General features: G+C 41.8%; 2 protein-coding genes across 2 annotated transcripts; both read left to right on the top strand.

The window, feature by feature from the left end:
* Positions 1-1,874: 1,874 nt before the first annotated feature.
* On the top strand, positions 1,875-5,652 carry zgc:113293 (uncharacterized protein LOC550593 homolog). The gene is made up of 5 exons (XM_059564192.1): positions 1,875-2,135; positions 3,235-3,579; positions 3,657-3,971; positions 4,653-4,757; positions 5,196-5,652. The coding sequence occupies exons 1-5, from the start codon at positions 2,096-2,098 to the stop codon at positions 5,210-5,212; spliced, it is 822 nt and encodes a 273-aa protein (XP_059420175.1). The 5' UTR covers positions 1,875-2,095; the 3' UTR covers positions 5,213-5,652.
* Positions 5,653-5,909: 257 nt separating this feature from the next.
* Positions 5,910-16,351, top strand: dhx30 (DEAH (Asp-Glu-Ala-His) box helicase 30). Its single transcript, XM_059564191.1, has 20 exons — positions 5,910-6,122; positions 6,197-6,321; positions 6,428-6,538; positions 7,451-7,608; positions 8,311-8,419; positions 8,536-8,685; positions 8,885-9,037; positions 9,694-10,167; positions 10,252-10,620; positions 10,709-10,784; positions 11,648-11,752; positions 11,832-12,007; positions 12,404-12,610; positions 12,698-12,779; positions 13,033-13,226; positions 13,307-13,457; positions 14,086-14,243; positions 14,448-14,551; positions 15,025-15,164; positions 15,783-16,351. Exons 1-20 carry the CDS (start codon positions 5,948-5,950, stop codon positions 16,055-16,057), a joined length of 3,492 nt encoding a protein of 1,163 aa, XP_059420174.1. The 5' UTR covers positions 5,910-5,947; the 3' UTR covers positions 16,058-16,351.
* The last annotated feature ends 8,248 nt before the right edge of the window (positions 16,352-24,599 follow it).

Raw genomic sequence — 24,599 nt, 5'->3', positions numbered from 1 at the left:
AGTTCTGCCTTATGTTTTGCCTCCAGCTAGAGCGGTGACGTCAGGTGATTAAGGGTCTATATATACTGTATATATCAACTTCAAATTTGGAACATAACTTATTTACATAAGGCTTTAAGTTTATAGCATTTTTGGAGTAGTAAATATTTAGCAAAATATTATATATATATATAATAGTACATTGTATTTTCTTTACCCTACATTTAGAATTAAGCTAGATACTTAAAATCCACTTCTGCAATAATCTGATTGTCTTCTTTAAGAAGAGCCCATTCTTAGGTCTATATCCAAAATGTATGTTTGGAGAGTGCACTTTCATGTCTATGTTTAAAGGGGCTGACAGTTAAAGAGTTATGTACAACAGAATATATTATTTATTGTATTATGTGGTATAATATGAACTATAAATGATGACAGGTTACAGTCCCATCCAAACTGCAGTTCAATGCTTGACAGAATAAACCCTCCAATACTTCTCTCGCTTTAAAACAACACACACACACACACACACACACACACACACACACACACACACACACACACACACACATATAGCGACACAAGAATAGTGAGTGTGAGTATTATACAGTGAACTGATCTTAATACTAAATGCTGTAGATTCGCTTCATTCTTGATGTCAACAGGCCACATATCATTACAGTAACACGTTCCGCGATTAAACACATCTACTACACATTACTGAGGCACAATTACTTCAGAAATATTCCGTGTTATTAATAGAACATTTGCCAAAACTACAATAAACCTTTAACGTTTCATTTCGTTTAAACACTGAAGCGCCAGAAACCACAAACCTTTCGTCAGCACACGCAGCACGCAGCGTCCCCGTGACGTCATAACGTCAAGCTAAAATAAAAGCCTCTCTCGTTCAAGAGCAACAGTTGTTTAAATCTTCATCATGTCTTCTGTTATGTCCTCTTCAATTCAAATGTCTTATTTCATCCCTTAGAGGATACTATATCCGATTTCTTTATTAGTTTATATAAACGTGACATAATTTGAATACTATATTTGTGAAATTATATTTTTGAATAAAAAGAAAATTAAGTCTTTCTTTAACATATTATGTATAACATATATCACAATATATATTACAAAAAAGTTTAAATGTAGAATATATATATTATTATTTTTATCATGCTGTTACTGACCCGAAACTCTACTAGAAAACTTTTTTTTAATTAAAAATATGCATTTTCAAATTCTTCTGCATTAATACAGATCTAACCTGAAAGCACATGACTGGTAATAATTATAGACTGTTCAAAAAACATGACATAGGTCAACATAAGTAAATCACAGGGACTTCTTTTAAATGTTGACTGCATCTTTATAATTCACCGTCACTTCGTTCAGTTCTCCACTTTGCTCTGTTGCATCTGGATCTAAACTGAACTGGAAGAAAAGCCAATAATCAATTCAAGAGGAGCAAAGATGTAAGACTTCACTCATCTTTCTTCAGATTTCTGATCAAATCTCAACATGCTGCTCAAACCCTGATGGATATTATGGTTATATTCTTCTCATCTCAAAGCCAGTAAACCTGACAGAATCTGTTATGAATGAGAATGTGTTGGTTTAATTAACATGTTATCTTCCTTATGAATCAAAATATGCATTCAGATGTTTTGAAATGCCAGGCACTTCACAATATTCATCAAAGGATATGAATAAGGGGATTTTTCTGTCATGAAAACAAGGCTGTTAGGGACAGAAGTACAGTGTGTTTAATGGATTGTGTTCAAAGAAGCAAATGCCCAGTCTTCTTCCACAACCGTGGCTTACATTTATTTTAAATAAGATCTGAATGTAGGATTCAAAATCAAAAGCAAATCATTCTCGATGAGCTCGGCACTCGTCTCAGAGAGGATCAGAAGCGCACACACATCACAGACTCGGTTATAAACCTGTCCTGTCCTCGCTCCGGACTCAAACACGCTTCAGGTGTAAACACGCCGCACTGGATCCGGATCCGACTCCGATATTAGCTCGGATTGAGCCCTGGCTCTGGACACGGATCATTATCCAGCAGTCTGTCTGAACGCACACATCAGCTGATTCTGTGTGGAGGACAATGACTCATAAACCCGTGTTTCTCCTCGGTTTACTGCTCGGTGAGTTCCGTGCTGATCTAGTTTCTGCACTTCTGCTCTCAGTGTTCAGTTTGAAGAAACCTCACATGGATTCTTGATTCACAAACGCTCTCTTTCCAGATGCATTTAATAAGAAAAACTGTCCCTCTTCTCGGTCTTAATTAATGACATCAGACGTTTAATCAAACAGATGTTTGAGTTGGAGCTTATTGGAAAGTTTGAACAAGATCTTGTTTAAAAATCAAATGTTTTGAGCTAGGATTAAGTTAACTTTATTAACCCTTCTGTCATAAATTTATGCATTTCAACCATGTTTTTAATGTGTGGGGTCAAATTGACGCCAAATATTTAAATACACCATTTAATTACTCAGATTTGATAATATCATTTATTTTTATTTACTTACACTTTACCTACCTTTTAAATTATTTTTTAAGGACAAAGCATATATATATATATATATATATATATATATATATATATATATATATATATATGTGTGTGTGTGTGTTTTATTTTATTTATTTATTTATTTAATTTTTTTTTTTGGGGGGGGGGTAAAAATTTAGAAGATTTTGTGTTATGATTATGGGAATGAAAATACAGTTTGCGCAGTATAAGAATGATTATGTCTATGGAAAGTCATAATAAAAATGTGTGTGCTGTACAGTGCTTGTAAACACATAATTGTATGAAATAGTAGATAAAGGTAGATGAAATTAAAAAAATCATATTCATTTGCAGTGCAGTAATAGTAAAATTTAAATTGATGCCAAGGCATAAATTATATTTTCTATATAATAATTATATTTTTATATGTATAGTCATAGTTATGTATTTAGTCATTGACAGGAAATGGAGAGATTTATCAGGGAAAGGTAAAACATGACAGAAAATTAAACCACATTTAATGTTTAATCTTTTTTTCACTAAAATGTGCACAGGCATTTTAAAACAAGATGTACGGTTTATGAATTTGTTTAAACAAAACTAGAGAGTTTCAAGATTTAAACATATAGTTATCATATGTTGGGTCAGAGTTGCTGTAGGCTCAGATTGACCCAGGCGTCAGGAAGTATGTGTGTGTGTGTGTGTGTGTGTGTGTGTGTGTGTTCCTCAGGTGTGTTCGGAGCAGACACAGATAACACTGAGAGCGTGAGGGTCATGCTGGGAGATCCGGTCACTCTTCACACTGACCTGAGCACAGTCCGGAGAGACGATCACATCGTGTGGGTGTTTGGACCGGACAGTCCACACAACCAGATCGCAGAGCTCATGAAGTGGTCCTACATGCTCTCCATATACGTGAGCGGAAAGATGCCGTTCAGAGACGCCCTGCAGCTGAACCATCAGACCGGATCCCTGACCATTAAAAACACCAGATCTGAACACTCTGGACCTTACACCTTAACAATGACCCATGACAGAAAGACCTCCCGCAAGAGGTTTGATGTTGTAGTCCATGGTAAGAAAGCAGATATTTCAGCTGGCCAGAGCTGTGACTAACGGTTAGAGACTCATGGATGGTTCTGTTTATCCCAGCTCCGCTCTCGGTTCCCATCATCAGCGCTGACTCCTCTCAGAACTCCTCCACAGCTTCAGAGCGATCTGCAGGTCCAGCGTGTGTCCTCATGTGTTCGGTGACCAATGCGTCCCGGGCCACTCTGTCCTTCTTCAAGGGCAGTGATCTGGTGTCCAGCGTCAGCGGCTCTGACTCCAGCGGCTCTCTGTCTCTTCCTCTGGATGTGGAGTATGATGATGGAAACCGCTACAGCTGTGTGGTCAATAACTCCATCAGTAATCACAGCACGCTCCTGAACATCAGCGATCTCTGCCAGCCGCCTCCAGCTGCCTCAGGTGTGCTCTCGTCCTCTCCTTTAACTCTTCTCACACTACACTCCACTGCATGTGAGCACTGACATCTAACAGCAGAATTCAGCCCAACGTTCAAATCCTGTCGTCATTTCCTCACCCTTCTGCTGCTTTATAAACAAAAGAAGAATATGTCTGTATAATCTAAAGAATGCTTAAGTGAACAGATGTTATAACAGAGCTTCAGTCTCGGTGTAAAAATATCATCATCATGCTGCCGTCTTCCTGAAGTCATTTTTACCCTCCTGTAATCTGGCTCTGATTCTCAGGTGAAACTTGACATTTTGTCCCCCCTCTACAAAATAGTGCATTACTCTGTAAATATACATCTGTGACATTTAATATTTTGGCTTTCCATCATTTATGCATGTCTTTCTTCTTCTTCGAAAAAAAAAAAACATGTATAGGGAACCTCAATACAGTCTGGCGTCAAACATGATTGGTTGTTGCAGGTCACATGACCTCAGATCACAGTGTTGTCATAAATAGAAGAACCAGTGAGTTTAGATGTAATTAATGCTTTGCCATATTTGATTTGGGCTCTGAATACAGGACTTAATCAGTTACTCAATCATCTGAGACAGCAGAAGTTTCATCTGTGGCAGTAAATGCACGGAGGAATGCACTGGTTAATAGTTGTGTGTCGGGATCTGTTTATGACTCCAGACGACTCGCTGCTCTTCTGTCTGCTGCTGATTCCTGTGGCTCTCACAGTGACCGCCGTCATACTGTGTGTCTGGAGAAAACACAGAAAAACAGAAGAAGAAGAGCGTGAGTATCACAGACCGCTCACACTGCGGCTCAAAGATCTGTGTTCAGTGTAGTGAAAACAGTGAAATATTATTATGATGTAAATCAGCTGTGTTCTGTGTGAATCTGTGTTAAAGTGTAATGTATTTCTGTGATGCTCCGCTGTATTTTCAGCATCATTCCTCCAGTCTTCAGTATCACATGATCTTCAGAAATCAGAATAATATGATCATTTACTGCTCTCTGATTAAGTTGAAAACCCCAATGTTTTTGTGGAAACCTTGATACATTTTATTTTTCAGGATTCACAGATTAACAAAGTTATTTTGTAACATTATAACATCTTTGATCGATTGAATGCATATTCTAGTATTAATTTATTTTGTAAAAAAGGATTTTGCAAAAAAAAAAAAAATTCTCAAATGCTTTTTAAAATGTCTGTATGTTTGTTTTGAGCAGCTGATGAGAACTGCTAGCGCTGTAGAGAGCTGTGAGGATGACCAGCCTCGAGAGAAGATGAAGAGACCTGCCACAGACTCTGAGAACTGTGTTTTAATAACTATCTGATCTATTTATCGAGTGTTGAGACCCCATCGCTCACCAATGATGGAAACGATGGTCTGATGCAAACTGTTTTTACAGAATCCTTCGGTTGATCTGAACTGAAGAATTAAAGCAGCGTGGCTCGTTATATTGGACTTCTGTGATGATGCTGGAACATTGTTGTGAAGGGAAACGTGATTGAAGATGTTTTAATCCTCACTTAAAACTATAAACTTGTTTGTATTTTAAGATCGTAGCCGTTGCAGTAGCTGCTCTTGTTCAGAAGGAAAAACATTTGTCCATTTATCTGTTGTTCTGTCTATATTTCTGTTGTAATCTTGGATTTGTTTTAAATAAATTACTTAAAATCAGTTTTGTCATTTGAGAGTGTTTTTGTAGAGGAGTGTGAGGCTCAGAACTTTATGTAAGTTCAGTATCAAAAAACAAAGAAAGAAAAGGTAAGGATAGTGTTTAATATTATTTGTTTATTAAGCTGCATAATGCAAAGAGTAGATGATATATGCACTGGAGCCGAATTAAATGTATTTTTGTCTCTTGTTTTATGCATTTGGAAATATAAAAGACAATTCCATATTTGAGCAGAGTTCCAGTAGGCGGCGCTACCGCCAGTAGGCTTCCCGCCAAAAGCGTCGAAGAAGACATCAGACATGGCGGCGTCCTGTGTGGCACTCATGAGGGCTCGCGCACTGGTCACTTTAGGGAAAAAACATCTTGAAATCAAGAAAGACATCTGGTCAAATTGGACGTCGGTGTGTCATTACAGGACTAAAGCTGGTGTCACACATAAACCCCGGCGTTCTTCGCCGGAAACGGTTCCCGAAGGTAAGACGCGTGAGGTCAGCGCACACAAACACATCTCAAGACGCGCGTTATCATCTTCTGACATGTGTGTGCAGGTCCAGATCTGCTCCGAGAGTTTCCCCAGCCGAAGAACCTCCTGTTCGCCACGCTGTCCAAGTGTCTGCGTGTGTCGGATCTGTCGCAGTACATCCAGTACAGCTGCACCGATGGAGAGGTCAAGGTGAGCTCATTCCGACTGTGTGATGACGGTGTGCAGATGTATTTCTCGTGCACTTGACCGGTTATATACGTGACGCGGGGGTACTGTGTCGATTGTGTTTTGTCAGCGGGCGACAGTGACGCTGCAGTGGCCCGTGAGGCTCGAGACCGAGGGCTTCGGCGCGCGCAAGCTGGAGGCGGAGCGTCAGGCGGCAGCTGCGGCTCTCTACAAGCTCAGAGTAAGAGAGGGTGACCTTCAGCCCAATATTAACATTTGCTTGATATATGATGAGCCTGAGTCCATCTGAGATCAGAATGAGTGTGTTTCTTCATCAGGTTTGTAGAAATGTAGCATTGCATCAGTGTCTCAGCAATGGATGCTCTGCAGTGAATGGGTGCCGTCAGAATGAGAGTCTGATAAAAACATCACAATAATCCTCAACACTCCAGTCCATCAGTGAACATCTGGAGAAGACAAAAGATGAAACACACCCAGCATTAAGATGATTTTAACTCAAACACACAGAGTCTATAATCCATAATAACACTTCCTCCAGTGAAAAAGTGCATCTGTTGTGGTCTCTCACATATTTGTTTAGAGCTGTTTAAACGCTGCTTGATCTGTGCAGATTTCTCTCCTGATTCAGACCAGAACACTTTTTCACTGGAGGAAGTGTTATTATGGATTATAGACTCTGTGTGTTTGAGTTAAAAGCATCTTAATGCTGGATGTGTTTCATCTTTTGTCTTCTCCAGATGTTCACTGATGGACTGGAGTGCTGTGGATTATTCTGATGTTTTTATCAGCTGTTTGGACTCTCATTCTGACGGCACCCATTCACTGCAGAGCATCCATTGATGAGACACCGATGCAATTCTACAATTTCTACAAACCTGTTCCCATTGCATTCAGTGTCACTCATCTCTTGGTGAACTATATGGTGATATTCTCAAAGCAGGGGTTTATTTTTTATTATATATATTTTTTTTGCAAATCTATTGAAACCACATTATGATTCACTTAACCAATACAATGCAGACGTAATTTCACAAATAAGGTTTGTTTTCTGTGTTGTTTGCAAAAAATGATAGATTATTAGACCACTATTTGAATGTTTAGCAATCCTGAAGATTCTGCGTTGTGTGTTTAGGAGCTGGGCGTCCTCAGTCAAGGATCGTTTGTAACAGGAATGACGAGACGGAAAGGGAGGCAGACGTCTGTTTGGGAAGATGAAGAGGATGTTGCGGTACACAATCGTCTTAAATATCTGCCATTCCAGAAGAAAACCCAGAAGGAGAGAGCCCAAGGGTAGTCTAATTTTATTATTATTAGTTTATTATTTTAAGTTTGTCATTCCAGTCATATACAAGTGTGTAGGGGAATGATATGCACAATAAGATTGTAGTCACCATATCTTCAAATACTCTTGTGCTTTGGAAGTGTAAACCGGGCACATTGGTTGAAAACAGCGAACATATGGCGAAAAATAAATCTGTGAAAAAAATTGAATAGATCATGGTCAAATTATGCTTGCAAGGATGTGCACTTGGTTGTTGGATAAATTAAAGATGTTTTCATGTTAACATTGTTAGCAATGTAATCAAACACAATGTGCCTGATTAATAAGGCCTAATGAGTTTTGTGTATGTTTAAAAAGTGGATGGGGCCTAGGAGCGAGCCCTGAGGTACCCCATTAATTAATTTACATGACTTGAGTCATATCAGTTATTGTTTCTGTAGAAGTATAAGTTTCTCTCCTATGTTGAACACAAAAAAGTATATTTTGAAGAACCAAGCAGTTGTTGGTCCCCTTCCACTTCCATAGTAGGGAAAGAAATACTATGGAAGTCAATGGGGACCATCAACTGTTTGATTACCAGCATTCTTCAAAATATGTTCTTTCATGTTTAACAGAAGAAAGAAACTCATACAGGTTTGGAACGACATGAGGATGTGTAAATGATGACATAATGTTCATTTCTGGGTAAACTGATGTAGGATGTGTTATAGGCCCATAGAAGAGGATCCAGCGGTGACCGAGGCGCTCTCCATATTTCCAAAGCCCAAGGCAGTTCTTGGCAGCGTCATTCAGGTGGCCACATCATCCAACAGAGTCAGAGTAAGTTATGAACATCTCTGATCAGCGCACACATCTGACAGATAGACATCGATTTCCTTTTTAATCCTGTTGGTTTTCATTCCTCTGTGTTTCCGTCTCTCTGTCCTCCCGTGCAGGAGCTGCTTCAGTACAGAACTACCGGTGGAAAGGTAAAGACGTGCGAGTTGACCGTACGCTGGCCGGAGGAGATGACCTTCACTGCTCATGGCCGTCGCAGACTGGAAGCAGAGACAAACGCAGCAGCACTGGCTTGTCTCCGGTTTAAGGTTGGGATGAAAACATGCACGTACAGACATTTGATCTTGAATCAGACGACACAGCTCCTGCTATGATTTTATTTTTGTATGTCACTGCTGCAGGAAACACAACTGTAATCTGGTTGTGCATCTTGTCAGAAATATATTAACACAAATTATGTGCACCGACGAGCTTAACTGAATCTGAGAGCGGTCACTTTGTCCACAGGAGCTGAATCTTCTGGATGAGCAGAACCATCCTCTGACTCACGCCAGGTACCATCAGCGGGATGTGCGTGAAGCTGGAGAGAGACAGCGACGGCCCTGTCGCGTCCTGATAGCCCCAGATCTCCAGCGCAGGATTCAGGAGTACCTCACACAGGTCAGACACACACCGTCTCACTCCCAACCGGGGCCTCGGCCAATCACAAGTACGGAGAGGAGGTTTCATAATCATGCATGTTAGAATACAGATGATAGATGATTTTTGACTTGTGCATGAACTCTTACAACTCAATTACAAGCATTACACTGAACTGAAAATAATGAGAATAATGTTAAAATGTGTAGTCAGACGGAAACCAGTGGTGTGCAATATTGACAAAAAATTCTCAATTCTTTGTGGGCAAGCTTTAAACAATATTTTGCTGAGTGTTTTTGTGCTGGTTTAGGCATGTCATGGATGAGTAAAGGACATTAAAACTGCCAGTAGGGGGCAGCAAGTCCGTGTATTAATGATTCATTAATTGAATCATTCATTCAAAAGATTTGTTCAAAAGAACCGATTCATTTAGAAACGAAGCAAGCGACTGTCTGTATGAATGGATATTTGAATCATTGACTAAAAAACGAATCCGTTGGGCAACAAAACACTGCACAAGTGTTCTGATCCGGCTTTATTTGGAACTATCTTCGTTGGCTAAACAGATAAAAAATTATTATAGTGTCTAAAAAGCATGCAATTTACTAAATATTAATGAATTTTTTGGTAAAATGCATTCAGGTTTTCTGTTGTTGACGGTTTGATGTGTGTTGTAGTATCCAGTGGAGGCTGAGGTTCAGAAGCTGTGGGATGAAGAAGAGCAGCGGTCCGTTCAGCATGAGTCCTTCAGCACCGATGATGAAGAGGATGATGACTTCATCACAGACGCTATCACCGGTAAGCCGTACCGTGCTTTACGCCCCGAGGAGGCGGAGTCTCGCAGCGATCACCTGCTCAGCCTGTGGATGAGGGCGGGGCCTGGCCGAAGGGTGGAGCTTCCCGTGGACTCGTATAAAGAGAGCGTGCTGGAGGCGGTGAGGTCCTCGCAGGTGGTTGTGATCGCAGGAGAGACGGGCTGCGGGAAGACCACACGGATCCCGCGCTTCCTGCTGGAGGGGCAGGTCAGGAGAGGAGAGGGGGCCGAGTGCAACATCCTGGTCACTCAGCCTCGCCGGATCAGCGCCGTGTCTGTGGCACACCGAGTGGCACAGGAGATGGGACCCGCTCTCCGCCACTGCGTGGGATACCAGGCAAGAACATGCTACAGCTCTCAGTCTGTCTCTATTTAATGTTTGAGGATTTCTAACCCTGAGCGCGGTCTGTGTGTGTCTCAGGTGCGTCTGGAGTCACGTCCCCCGGAGCGCAGCGGTGGAGCTCTGCTCTTCCTCACCGTCGGGGTCCTGCTGCGCAAGCTCCAGTCCAACCCCGCTCTGCAGGGCATCAGTCACGTGATCGTGGACGAGGTGCACGAGAGAGACGTGAACACAGACCTGCTGCTGGCGCTGCTGCTCTCCAGCATCAAGGACAACCCAGCGCTGCGAGTGCTGCTCATGAGTGCCACCGGAGACACGCAGCGGCTCTCGCAGTATTTCGGAGGATGTCCGGTGGTGCGTGTGCCGGGGTTCATGCATCCGGTGCAGGACCGGTTCCTGGAGGAGGTGCTGACGGAGATGGGTCGACCGCCGCCGAGGAGAGACCGAGAGGTGAGCCTCAGATGCTTGCTTCACGCTGTGAGGACGTGTGATCATCTGCAGAATCACTAACCGTTTTCCTTCTGTTCTGTGTCTCAAGGAAGAAAAGGATGTCGCTCCTGATCTGGATCTGGTGGCTGATGTGATCGATCACATACACAGAAACGGAGAGCCAGGTAAAGATGCTTCAGACTGATGTGATCCTCTGCAGTCAGGTGGGGGTATAGACTATTGTCTAAGTGATTGTACTAATAATATTAGACTTATTTCTTGCTAATTTGACAGTAAAGCACTCAGTAGGAGTTGGGAAGCGTACATAAACAGTAATGTGCGAAATCTAATTTCATATATGTAAAATTTGTATATTTAACTTTTATCAAATATACCATTATACTTCTATGATATTACACTGAACTGACTGACATCTGATTGTTGTGGTTTTTATTTTAAAGCACTTTGACTTTCATGACCAGAAAAAGGCCTAACTTCAACACAGTTTGATTTCTTCTAGTGATAGTGATTTTATCATTTCAAAATATAAAGCACAAACAGGATCATGTCAGTAAGTGCTCCTCTGCTGCCATCTGCTGGTTATAGTGGTGATTTAATGTGTTTTTACATTTTGCACAAGTGTTTGTCTACTAAAGTATATCTTGGTCATCCCATTATCCTCTTTAGAGCTTTAAAGCGCTGGAAATAGTTCTGTGAAACACTTGAAAGTCACTGAAATGGCAGCGTTGGTCACACAAGTGTGACTGATCACAAAATCTCTCAGTATATAGCCCTGATGGGTGCCGTCAGAATGAGAGTCTGATAAAAATATATGCTGTGTGTGATAATCCACAGCACTCCAGTCCATCAGTGAACATCTGGAGAAGACAAAAGATGAAACACATCCAGCATTAAGATGATTTTAACTCAACACATAGAGTCTATAATCCATAATAACACTTTCTTGATCTGCAGATGTCTCTCCTGGTTCAGTCCAGGCCTCTTCTTCCTCTCGTATACTGACTGAGGGGTTTGTTCTCCGCTGCAGGCGCTGTGTTGTGTTTCCTCCCAGGATGGCAAGATATTAAAGCTGTGCAACAGAAGCTGGAAGAGAAAGCATCCTTCAGATGCGGCTCCCAGTTGATCTTACCGTGTAAGTACAGCGGCAGCAGGCTCCTGGGACTCTGTTAGATGATGGTTTGACAGCGCCGGTCTTGTTCTCTTCTCTCTAGTGCACTCCAGTATGGCTGTAGTGGACCAGCAGACGGTGTTCCAGCGTCCTCCAGACGGACAGAGGAAGATCGTCCTGACCACAAACATTGCAGAGACCTCCATCACGATAGACGACATCGTGCACGTGGTGGACACCGGCTGTCAGAAAGAGCAGAACTACGACCCCAGAACCAAGGTCCTCCACCCGTCCTGACACTCAGAACACACTCGCTGCGTTTGAGCCAGGAGAGAGAACGGAGAACATTCTAGAAGAAAACCAATCAAACTTATAATATAACTTCCAAACCTACATATATATATATATATATATATATATATGACTCCACAGACTATTAAAGAAACACCTAATAGTGCTCCATAAATACCAGAGACAAACTGACCTGAACAGAGAACTTAGATTTTTACTATTACTTGTTAAACATTCACTCATCAGTGAGAGGTTGCTGATCACATACAGTCTGGTTATAGTTATAAATACTGAGACTAATGTATATAATAATCCCTTTAGTCTGTCCTGGGATGCAGAGATTGCAGATGTTGAGTGTGTGTGTGTGTGTGTGTGTGTCGTCAGGTGTCCGCTCTGAACACGGTCTGGATCTCACAAGCGAACGTGACTCAGAGACGAGGGCGAGCGGGCCGCTGTCAGCCGGGTCACTCCTATCATCTCTTCCCTGGAGAACAGCTGGAGAACATGGCTGTGTTCCCGGTCCCAGAGATCCTGCGCACCCCTCTGGAGAGCGTCCTCATCCAGGCCAAGATCCACTGTCCCCACAGCAAAGTGAGCCGGACACGAGCCTCACGCTGGTCAGCTCTGTGCCCAGGACTCTTCATGTTCTCATCTGAACTGGTTGTTGTTCCTCTGCAGGCGGTGGACTTCCTGTCACGAGTGCTGGATTCCCCGGACACTCAAGCTGTCCGAGTCGCTGTGAAGAACCTGATGGATATTGGTTAGTGTTTTTATACAGTATTCAGTTTGAAATGATACAGGCTTCATTCTGTCCTGTGCCTGAACTAAAGACAGCTCTGTGTTCATCCTGATAGTCCTGTTTTAGACGACTTGATGTGTGTGTGTTCGGTCCAGTAGCGTTCTCGTTGTGTTAGTGACCTGTGCTGACCCTGACAGAAGCGCAGCTGCCACCCTCACATCACGGCTCGGTGTGTGTGTGTGTGTGTGTGTGTGTGTGTGTGTGTGTGGGTCAGGCGTGCTGGACGCGTCTGAGAACCTGACGCCACTGGGCGAGCGTGTGGCCTGTGTGTCGTGTGACCCGCGTCTGGGGAAGGTTCTGGTTCTCTCGGCTCTGTTCTCCTGTGTTCTTCCGGTCCTGTCTGTGGTGGCCTGCTTGACGCGAGATCCCTTCTATAACAGCATGCAGAACCGGGCGCTCGTCTCTAAGGTCAGAGAGCCCGCACACAGCAGCGGTTGACTGATTCTGTGCCTGTGTTCATCTTCCTGTGGTTTGCTGTGTGTCTGCAGGTCAAGGCGTCTCTGAGCGGCTCCAGCTGCAGCGATCACCTGGTCTTCAGTCGAGTCGTCCAGAGCTGGAGAGAGCAGCAGGGACAGGACAACAAGCAGGAGTTTCTGGACACACACACTCTGTCTGGAGCCAGTCTGCGCTTCATACACGGTGAGACCTGCACACAGTCAAAACATGACGCTAAAACTACACCGCCATCTAATTAATCTGGCCGTCTCGTGTTACTTTGAGCATACGTGTCCATGCTGAGTCTATGTACATATTTGTGTTCATGATTATGCATGATGTGCTCATAATGCATTCAGGTCTGTTTTGACCTGGAAGAGATTCATAAAATACATAAAAAATATATACTAAGGAAATGAAAATTTGCAAATGTTTTAATATCCATAAAATACATATGATTATATATGAATATTTATTAAGAGATTAAACCATAAAAAAAGTTACAAGTATGTATGATGTGTCAAAAATACGTTGTAAAATTATCTATGAAGTTATATTTGTGTCAAAAACTTGTTATATGTTTAACATTTTCTCACACACTTTTGGACTGAATTTTACGTGAATACGTCTTCTACTAATGAACCAGCAGGAAAAATTGAAAGTGTAAATGCAAGTCAAATTAATTTATTTTGAAAACTTTTCAGAGTAAAAACATTTGAGCAATCACGAGACGAAAAATAATTGGAGCTGGATTAGGAAACGCAGTACATGATGATGTTCTGTGTCTGAACGTCACATTAGATTGATCTGCTGTGTTTGGTGTCTCTGACAGGCCTGATGCAGCAGTTCAGTGAGAATCTGTGTGAAGCCGCTCTTCTGGAGGCTTCTGCTGAAGGTCTGCGTCTGTCGTCTCGTCTGAATCGACACAGTCATCAGGAGCAGCTGGTCAAAGCCGTGCTGATCGCCGGCCTCTATCCTCACCTCATACAGGTGCACACACACCATAACACTTCTTATTTAATTGATTAAACCTGCACTACAGTGAAGTTATGATTTCTTGTGCACAAGGCTGAATTGTAAAACAGTACAGATTTGTAATGTCAGTGTTTATTGACCACAGCACAATAACTGTATCTGCACCAAACACAAGCTCTGTACAGATGCACATCTGTTTACAAAGTGTCTGACCTTCAGGTGAAAAGAGGCACAGTGACCAAAGGTGGAAGATTTCGTCCGGAGAGTGTGTCGTATCGTAGCGAGAGCGGCCCTGTGCTTCTGCACCGCTCCTCCGTCAACCGGTAAACACACACGATTACTGGATCTAGTACTGGTTAAAACGTGTCTTATTGTTTCAAGGCCTCACCCGACACATTTGACCTTTTCACTATTGGATTTCAGAATCTGAGTTTCTACAGGAAAATACATTTTTGAAGACATGATACACTGAGCGTTACAGATATTGAATCAGAACGACGTCTGTTTTCATATTGCAGCTTTATAATGCTTTCTTATGATTGGTTGGCTTTATTTCTCATTTTCATTTAGTTTCATGATGTACTAAACTAAGGAAAGCTTAAACTGAAATAAAAATTGTAGACGTGTATATATTTAAAGCTTTAAAAATGACAAAACCACACAACAGAATTTAAATGAAAATCCTCTGAAGATCAGATCTAATCTGTTGGACTCTGATTCTGGATGAGCATCGTTTGAGTGTCTGTGGACTGTTAAATCATGAAGCCGTTCTTCTTCTTGTGTTGGTATCTTTCAGAGGAAATCCGGATCTGTCGAGTCGCTGGCTCACCTTCTTCTCGGCGGTCAAATCAAACGGTCAGGTGTTCATCAGAGACTCCTCGGTGGTTCATCCGCTGGCACTGCTGCTCCTCACAGACTGTGACCTCAGCGAGAGAGGTCAAGCACAGCTCCAGTGCTCTCCTAGTGAAGGAAAACTGATCTGTTGATGACATGAGAGAGACACTGAAATCATTAAACACTAACTGTGACTATAGCCAGCGCTCACTATCATTAATGAAAAAAGATGAGGCTTAAATCTAGTTCAACATTTCTTTTTAACTTTCTAAAATTCTCTTAAAGAGGAAAAACAGAGCTTCACAAGTTTGTATGCGGTTGCCAGATATCAGACATGTAACTAATCCCCCACACACTCAGAGCTTCGGTCTATAAATAGATCAGTTTAACCAGTTTTCCTAACGTAGAGAGTGTTTATATTTCTGATAATATAATAAATCAGAAAACCAGATGAGGTTTAATACAGCATGTGTACGAGTCGATGTGCAGTTATTTTCATGCAATTTCTCAAATCATAATTTCGGGCAGAATAATTGATTATTAGTTTAACTGTTATGCAGCGTGACTACGTTTTAATTGACTGAAACTAGACTAGTTAGACTATGTCAACTAGAACAAAAGATATAATATAATAAAAACGCAAAGGTCCGAGTCTATGCTAACAGCTGATTGGTCAGCGTATGTGTGCTCTGAAATGTTGCTTCTGTGTGTGTTGTTCAGTTGTTGGAGATGGTGTGGAGGTGCTGTTACCGGGTCACTCTCTCATCCGATGGGAGTTTCCTCCTCACGTCTGGGAGTTACTGTGGGATCTGCGCACGTCCCTGCAGGCCATGATCCACCGCAGACTGCGCTCCGACCGCAGAGCCTCCTCAGACGACTGGAAGGACCAAGAGCTCATCGCTTTATTAGTGGAGCTGCTGAATAACACGGATCCGGAGTCTGCCAGTGATCAGGGAGAGTTCAGCACAGAACACACTGGATCTGACCGTCTGTAACATCCACATTCCCAACGCTTCTGCATCTCACACACAATCAGGGCTCCATCAGTCAAGCTGCTTTATTTATTAAGTTAAAGATTGGTGGCATTTCTCATCAGCAGACGATTTTGCACAGAGGTATTTTCGTAAAGTTCGGGAGACTTGCATGAGAATACATCTTCACTTAAAATCAGCGTGGCTGAGGATGAATGAAAACTGCTATAATACTAAACTCTAGTTATGCCTGTGAGGGCAGGACAAATACTGTAACACTTTGCTTAATTTATTGTCCAATTAAACATGTTCATAACACATCCTGGTCATTTGTTTTTCTTCTACTTTTCTTTTTTTTTTTTTAAGCCTTAAACTTGACTTGTTGAAAATGTTCAGGTGGCTCAGTTAAATTGAGCATTAGTTGAACCAGTTGAACATTTTCAACGCAACTACCAACATATAAAACATTGAGTTTCTCCAAAACTAGGATTTCTGCACAGAAACACTGTTCTGACTAAGGAGCATCTGAAGCAAATGAGAGTTTCTGACCTGAGACACATGCACACACTGTGTAAAACAGATTTTAATAATACATCTATGATTCAGTGTAACTGAACGTCACTGATTATCTTTCGTTTCATTGCGTTCCATGTAAATGCATCCTACCAACACAGAGATAATAACATGAGAAGCTGTTAATGGAAAAGTTTCTGTCATACATGCTACTGAATTATAAAATCAGTCATGGATTAAATAAAAATGCTTTCTGCCATATCTTTACAAATCCTCAGAAAGGGAGGGAGTAACTATGATTACAGATGAAGAGTAATGAGACACACAGTGTAATAGTCAAATAATTTGAATGAATAATTACGTTTTTGTGAGAAAAAAGTGTGTAAAGTGGTCCTTCAGCTATTTAATTCAATATGATCTCACCTCCCCATCATAAAAACACAAATACATACAATACCAGTCAAAGCTTTTGAACTGTAAGATTTTTAATGTTTTTAAAGTCTCTTCTGCTCATTAAGCCTGTGTTTATTTAATCAGAAATACAGCAAAAGCAGTACAATTGTGAAATATTTTTACCATTTTAAATATCTGTTTTCTGTGTGAATCTGTGTTAAAGTGTAATTTATTTCTGTGATGCTCCGCTGTATTTTCAGCATCATTCCTCCAGTCTTCAGTGTCACATGATCTTCAGAAATCATGAAAATATGATGATTTACTGCTCGAGAAACATTTCTGATTATTATCAATATTGAATGTTTTTCAGGATTATTTGGTGAATGGAAACGTAAAAAAAAAAAATCAGCATTAATTCTACTAAGCAGTTTTCAAAATAATCAGAAATGTTTCTGACCTTGACAGTGTTGCCCAACACAACCTTTGAAAAACAGCCCCATACCATCCTCCTTTACAGTTAGCACAATGTAATCGGACAGGTATCATCCACCAAACTCAGAGTTGCCCATCAGACTGTGTGATTGGTCACCCCACAGAACAGGTTTCCACTGCTCCAGAGTCCAGTATCTCTTTATTACACACTCCATATGAAGCTTGGCATTGTGTTTGGTGAAGTGAGGCTTCATGCACTTTCCATTAAGCTTCTGCACAGTTTTTGTGGTGATATTAGTGTTTTTCACTATTGTTTGTAAATGCAGACTACAAGGCTAGTGCTTGATTTGAAACACATGTGGAAATGAGTCTGATTGAAACACCAGAATTCGGTAAGTAAGAGGTGTGTCCTAATAACCTAAGAACAAATAATTTTAAATAACACTTCCTGTGTAGTCAGTGGCTGCCAACAAAGCTGAATGCAAACCAAATAATTTTGATACTCAAATGTCTCTTTACAGCATGACTGGGGTGGAGCTTAAAGTTTGTCTAGGTTTAGTGTTCCCTCTCGAGAACGGTCTCTCGACATGGCGTTAACACCTTGGGGACTCCCTTCCTTCCTAACCTACCTGAAATCCTATTGCAAAATGCCAGTGAAGTTGCAACTCTCACTGGCCAATGCCAGCCAAGACGGCAAATGAGGGTGGGGCCCCGCCACTATATAAAGCACCGTATTGGCGGCATAAACTCAGAATCTTCCTCTTTCATTATCCTACAGAGACGGCTGTTGAGAAGACAGATTTCCCTCTTGGGGACGACGAGGTCGCTTAAGCGTGGGCTGCGCCCCAATCGGCTTGAACTCACGCTGGTGGGTCGGAGATTTTCACTAAAGTCGACCGAGCGGAAGCCCGTGAATATACACGCATTCCGACCGTCGAGGAATCCATCGCTGCACACCTCTGCCTCTCTGAAGGCAGGTGCTACGCTGCCGTCTAGGCCTTGCCGTTTGACCGCACATGTCACAGACAAAGCGTACACTTCCTCGGGAGAAGCAATTTCAGCTCTGCAAACTATGGCAGTGCTCCAAGTTTTCCAGGCACAGCAACTGAAATCGGAGCATGGGCTACATGGTCGTGCTCCACCGGTACCTGTGGCTGACTCTCACAGAGCTGAAGGATGCGGACAGGAGGGCGCTGCTCAACGCTCCTGTATCTCCATCTGGCCTATTTGAAGATGCAGTCGAGGCTATCGCGGAGCGTTTCTCAGAGGCTCAGAAACGCTCTAGGGCGATGAGTCACTTCCTGCCGCGCCGGGCTGCAGCACAGCCTTCTGCGTGCAGTAGATCCTCATCTGCTTCCAACCGGCCATCGAAGCGACGCCCCCGCTGCTTCCACTGCATCAGAACCAGATCTGGAGCCATCTGTTCGTGCCAAAACTCTGTGCCAGAGGACACTGAAGGAAAGGCATCACGGCTCCAAGAAAGGCTGGAACCGTCCCGGGGAGCTCTGTCGGATCAAAAACCTCGTTCCTGACGAGAGGGAGCAGAGGAGGAGAGTGCTGAGCAGTGGGCCGGCTGCGCAGCGTCTAAGATGTTCTTACAAAGTCCCCTTGGCGGTTGCAGGTGACTACGAGAATGTCTGTGTTGTGTATGTTCAAAATGCAATAAAGTCTGTGACACCCTCACAAAAAAAGCTTTTTTCTCCTCATTCAGTGATAACGCTCTTACAAACAGCCGTGAAATCGTCAATAAAAATCGGGCTTGCATCTTCCCCGTGTATCTGGCAAGGCTCACGCACCCCGTTGATCGGCGAAGCACGACCTTCCCTAACACACAGCGCTCCCACTCGTCCCGTGAGCATTCAGAATACAACCTTGGTACAGAGCAGCGTCGTTCAGAATGCAAAGGGAAAGGCGACCCGCCCTTTGTGTCTTTTTGCGAGCGCATGGCCATACATTCCGGGCATTTCGGTTTGGTTGCGGAACGTCATAGAGAATGGCTACACACTTCAGTTTCGGCGCAGACCACCCCGGTTAAATGGCGTGGTCATGTCGACAGTTCCGGCTCACAACGAGTCGGTTCTGAGGCAGGAAATTCTCAATTTCCTCGCGAAATGCACGATAGAAGTGGACCTGCCGAGCGAGAGAGAGAGAGAGCGGGTTTTCCAGCTGTTATTTTGTCGTTCCCAAGAAAGGTGGTGGTCTCTGTCCAATATTTGACCTGAGACCCATCAACTGTGCGTTGTACAAACGCGCTTTCAAAATGACAACGCTAAAGCAGATACTCGCACAGATTCGACCCGGAGATTGGTTTGTTTCGGTGGACCTGAAAGAAGTATATTTTCATATCCAGATCGCCCCTCGTCACAGGCTCTTTCTGAGATTTGCGTTCGAAGGCATAGCGTATCAGTTCATGGTGATGCCGTTCGGGCTAGGACTAGTGCCTCGTAAGTTTACGAAATGTGTGGATGCAGCACTTTCCCCTCTGAGAGCGATCGGAATGCACATACTGAACTATTTGGACGATTGGCTGATCTTGGCACATTCAGAGGATGTGCAAAACAACTACAAACGCGATTAAATTAGAGATTAAATCTGATTGGAGATTAATGTTATGTAAAGGCATAGACAAAAATCCCCCACCAAAACCTTTAACAATTACCTCTGAACCTTGAGCTGACTTTTCATTGAAGGACAAGACATCACATAAAATCACAGATTGAAAAGCTCCAGTATCTCTCCAGATCTTGATAGCTGGCCTGTGTTCAGGGTCAGAAGACAGATGCACAAAACCATCCATCAGAAATTATGATGAGCCAGCTAACTCACCTTTCTTGCATGAAACATCAGCAACTGAAGATGTCAATGGAAGGCTTGGCACAGGGCGTACAAAGGCTACAGTCTTTGCAGACTTCTGTTTCTTACTTAGAACAGGACAATCTGCGATAAGATGGCCTGGTCTCTTACAATAAAAACAAGCCCTTTCTGAAATCAAACCGTCAGTAGTCATTTTATTGGAAGGTGATGAGGCAAAGGGCACAGACTCTACAAACCGAGACCTATTGTACTTAATCTGGCCCTGAAACTCAGCTTGTTTGTCACCAAAATGTACCTTATGGGTTAAGACAAACTCATCTGCAAAGATGGCAGCTTGTTCTAAAGTCACTGCCTTCTGCTCATTCAAATAAACAGAAACAGCCTCAGGCAGACAGTTTTTAAATTCCTCAAGCAAAATGAGTTGTCTAAGATGTTCCTTACTTTCCACCCTCTGAGATGTACACCACCGATCAAACAGATTCTCCTTCTGTTTTGCAAACTCAACATAAGTGTCGTGAGCAAGTTTTGTACAACCTCGAAAGCGCTGGCGGTAAGCTTAAGGAACCAGCTCGTATGCCCTCAATATAGCTGCTTTAACCTCATCATAATTAGCACTCTTCTCAAGGCTTAGAGCGGAATAAGCTTCCTGAGCTTTACCTACCAAGATACTTTGTAAAAGCAAAGTCCACATAGTTCTAGGCCACTTTGATGTGGTTGCCACACGTTCAAATTGAGAAAAATATCTCTCAACATCTTTCTCAGAAAAAGGAGGTACTAACTTAATATGTCTACCAACATCAAATGGAGAAACATCACCTCTTGGAGTTAAAGCAGCCGCTTTTAATTCCAACACTTTAAGAGACCGTTCATGTGCAAGAAGCATTTCTTTCTCTCTTAATTTTGTATTACCCTCTAGCTGTTTCTCCTGGAAAGCTAGCTCTCGGAGCCTAAGCTCAACTGCAGCTTCAGACAAACGAGCAGTCATGGATTGCGGGGAAACCTGCTTAACTTTCAAAATACCATTGTCAATCAAAACACTTCTAATGATTTCCTTCACACTATCCTTCAGTCGCTTCTCACTACTTGTGATGGGAATATCATAATGAGAGGACAACTGCAAAAGTTGATCCTTTGTGAAAAACTCAAGTAACTCTTCTGAAGGTTGCTTTAGGAAGTCTTCTAAAGAAGCCATTACTAAACTCAACACTAACTACACTTAAGTAGTAACACTACTTCTTACATAGAAGTTCAGCCAACACAACAGGTCCAACAGCACACAGCTACAAAAATGACAAATAGCAGCAAAAATGCTCTCAAACAAAGCTTTAAACAAAGTAGAACTAACCCAACCACAGAAGATTACTCACCCCAAGCAATCATGAATATCTTAAGGCAATACTGGGCATTAGTCTACACTAAAGTCCACAAAGGAACTTCACACAACACTAACACACTAAAGTTAGGATCATGGACCAAATAAAAATTACAGTTCCTCAAAAAAATGTTTAACTCACCTAGCTTAAGTATTCCTCTTTCACTTCCATCAAAAAGTGAGCATGGTTGCTGAGCTCAAAACACATGAGATCCACCCGGATACCTGCCTAACACTTCTAACTCCTATCTATCTTCTGAGGTGTACCGGGCACGAGGCGACTTTAAAAGAAAAACCTCAGCAACTGTGAACCAATTAATCAATGGTCACAGTTCTGAAATGCTTACCCCCGACAGAGAACAAGTCTCCACCCAGAATAACCTCGAAAACAAAAAAGGAAAAATAACAAAAGAGCGAACCGAAGGAAGGATCGAATAATCAACCCAGCTGGAACTCTCACCCTTCCTAACCGGGAAAACTCATGCATATACTCAAAAATACTCAAACAACCATACTCACCAAATGATCTCAATCAAAGGGAACAAACCAATACAGTCCCCAAAATATCAAAAGAAAACCAATGCTTTTTACCAACCAAATTGGACGAGCCCCCATTATGTTACAACCCTGGCTCTAGGGATGCAACATAAAGGACACTACAACAAAGTTTGCCAATCAAAATTAAGTTTATTTAATATTAAAAGAAAAAGGGGACTGTAGAAGCAAAAACACTACTGCTGCAGTGCTGGCTGCAAGATGAGAGAGAGAGAGAGTGAGAGCATGTGTCCAAGACTTTAAGTGGCTCCCTTCAGGTGGCACCAATTAACCCATTGATTGCAGGTAAGCTACCAGGGAAACTGCAACAAATCACAGATTAGAACACTCCCACATAACAGTGGGTCATTTACAATTGAAGACTTGCTCACGTGACATTTACGTCATCAAGCTCAGTTTGCGCAGTACGCTCGACCCCCAGGAAGTGCATGCTTCTAATTGACTTCAATTGTCTCCGTTGAATCTATTGGGGTCACTGTGTCCATTTCTTTTACTGTCTATGGGTAAGAGTCCGGCTTTTGCCAAACTCGTTCTTCTCACTTTTCCCATCACATGTCCAATTAGAATTTATTTTCAATAAAAATTAATGAAATGTTCTAAAAATGTAAGTAAAGTGCCTAATTGTAATAAATATAATCATTTACAATCTGTTATTATTGCATCCTGTTAATGTATAACAATGCTGAGGTGCAAATGGGCCTAGTATGTATCTGCCGGTATAAAATATAACTAGCATATAATTATTATAATTATTTACACAAAAACTGCTACTTTTACATTGTAAATAGAATATATCACTATTTTCACTGTACATTTTTTCTGTAAATAGCATCTAGAGCTACTTGCACTTAACCTACTGTAAATATGATCTATCGCTAAGAAAGTATGTTAATTCCACTTAGTGTAAATAGCCACTGCCATATTTTTCTCACTCTATTGGCAGATCATTTGTAAAATAAGAAAAATGCATTTAAAGTATTATACACACACATATATATATATATATATATATATATGTTTTGCCAGTTTTCACCTGTGATATTATAACACTTAGAAGAATTACATTTGTATCGAGTCTGAAGTATGCAGACGGCTTTTTGACGGGAGCTGTTGACATGGTGAATCGTAATATCGGCGCTCCATTGATAATGACTTTTTATAGTTGTGGTGCACGCGCTTAACTCAGAGTCAGTCAATTTAGAGTTGATTAAACCAACTAATTTCAGCTGTTCTGTAACCGAAAACTCAGAGTTTCCCATCTCAGGGTCAGTGGCGGCTCCAGACAATTTTGATTGGGGGGGCAATGGGGGGTCCTGGTCATTTCAAGGGGGGTCTCATGAAAACCAACAAAAAATACAGTGGACACGGCTAATAACTGCATATTACTGCTACTAAACAACAAAAACAACACAGCATACCAACTTTGTTTTCAATTAATCAATTGCAGTTTGCAAACAATATGCTCAAACTTTAAAGGGTTGATGCTTTAAATGGTTCGCGTCACCAATACGCATTAATCCACAAATGACTTAAGGTTAACTTTTTTAACGTGGCTGACACTCCCTCTGAACAGGGCCGTGCAGAGACCTTTGGAGGGGCAGGTGCTCAAAGTATAAAAGGGGCACATGGAACAAGGCTTTAAATAGCGCTGTTCAAAATATCAATACAGCAATATATTGTAATTCATTCCTTGCTGATTCACGTATAGATATGGATGGTTATGTATTGATACAGCAGCAAATGCTTTGATGCAGTTTTGAAAAAGAAACAATAGAGAAGACAATTTTAAGTTTAAAATAATAATAGCTCTGGGATTAGAAACTGAAATGTCTTAAATTGTCCCAACCTGAAGGCTTTTTCTTCTCTGTTCTACAGAATAATTAAGAACAGCTGTTATAGTAAAAACTATAGAAAACACTTGTGCCTCTACATTTTCCTCTCTCACCAGCCTCTGTCTCCTGGCGTGCTGTTACCTGCTCTCTTTCTGTCACTTGTGCCTCTACATTTCCCTCTTTTTCTTCCTCTTTCTCCATCTCCTCATTTGATCTATTAATTTCCACTCTCTGTCCATCTTTCGGACAGTTCGATCAAATAAAACCAGTTGAAAAAAAACGGTTCACCGGTTCTTTTGCGCTCGATGTAATGTCATTCGCGATGACTGCCCTTGATTCAAGCCTTCGGTTTACCCGCGCTCATAACACTAGCACAGAATCAGTTCAGAATCAATCACCAAAAGAATCAGTTCGGTTCAGGCGTTCTGTGTGTTGGTTTGCTTCACGCTGAATCACACATGCGCAGCATCATCAGCTCCTCGGTTCTCGAATCGAACGCGTCCGACAGAAACGGTTCTCGTTCAGTGTACGAATAAATGTCGAAATAATTATTATTTATTATTATTCTGCGTAGTTTGAAGATATTTTTTTATATTTATCCCGGATATATATATATATATATATATATATATATATATATATATAATCAGGAAGA

Source organism: Carassius carassius, chromosome 12 (genome assembly GCF_963082965.1).
Source record: "Carassius carassius chromosome 12, fCarCar2.1, whole genome shotgun sequence".
NCBI lineage: Eukaryota > Metazoa > Chordata > Actinopteri > Cypriniformes > Cyprinidae > Carassius > Carassius carassius.
The sequence above is the reverse complement of the archived record's forward strand: the minus strand, read 5'-3'. Positions and strand labels throughout refer to the sequence as shown.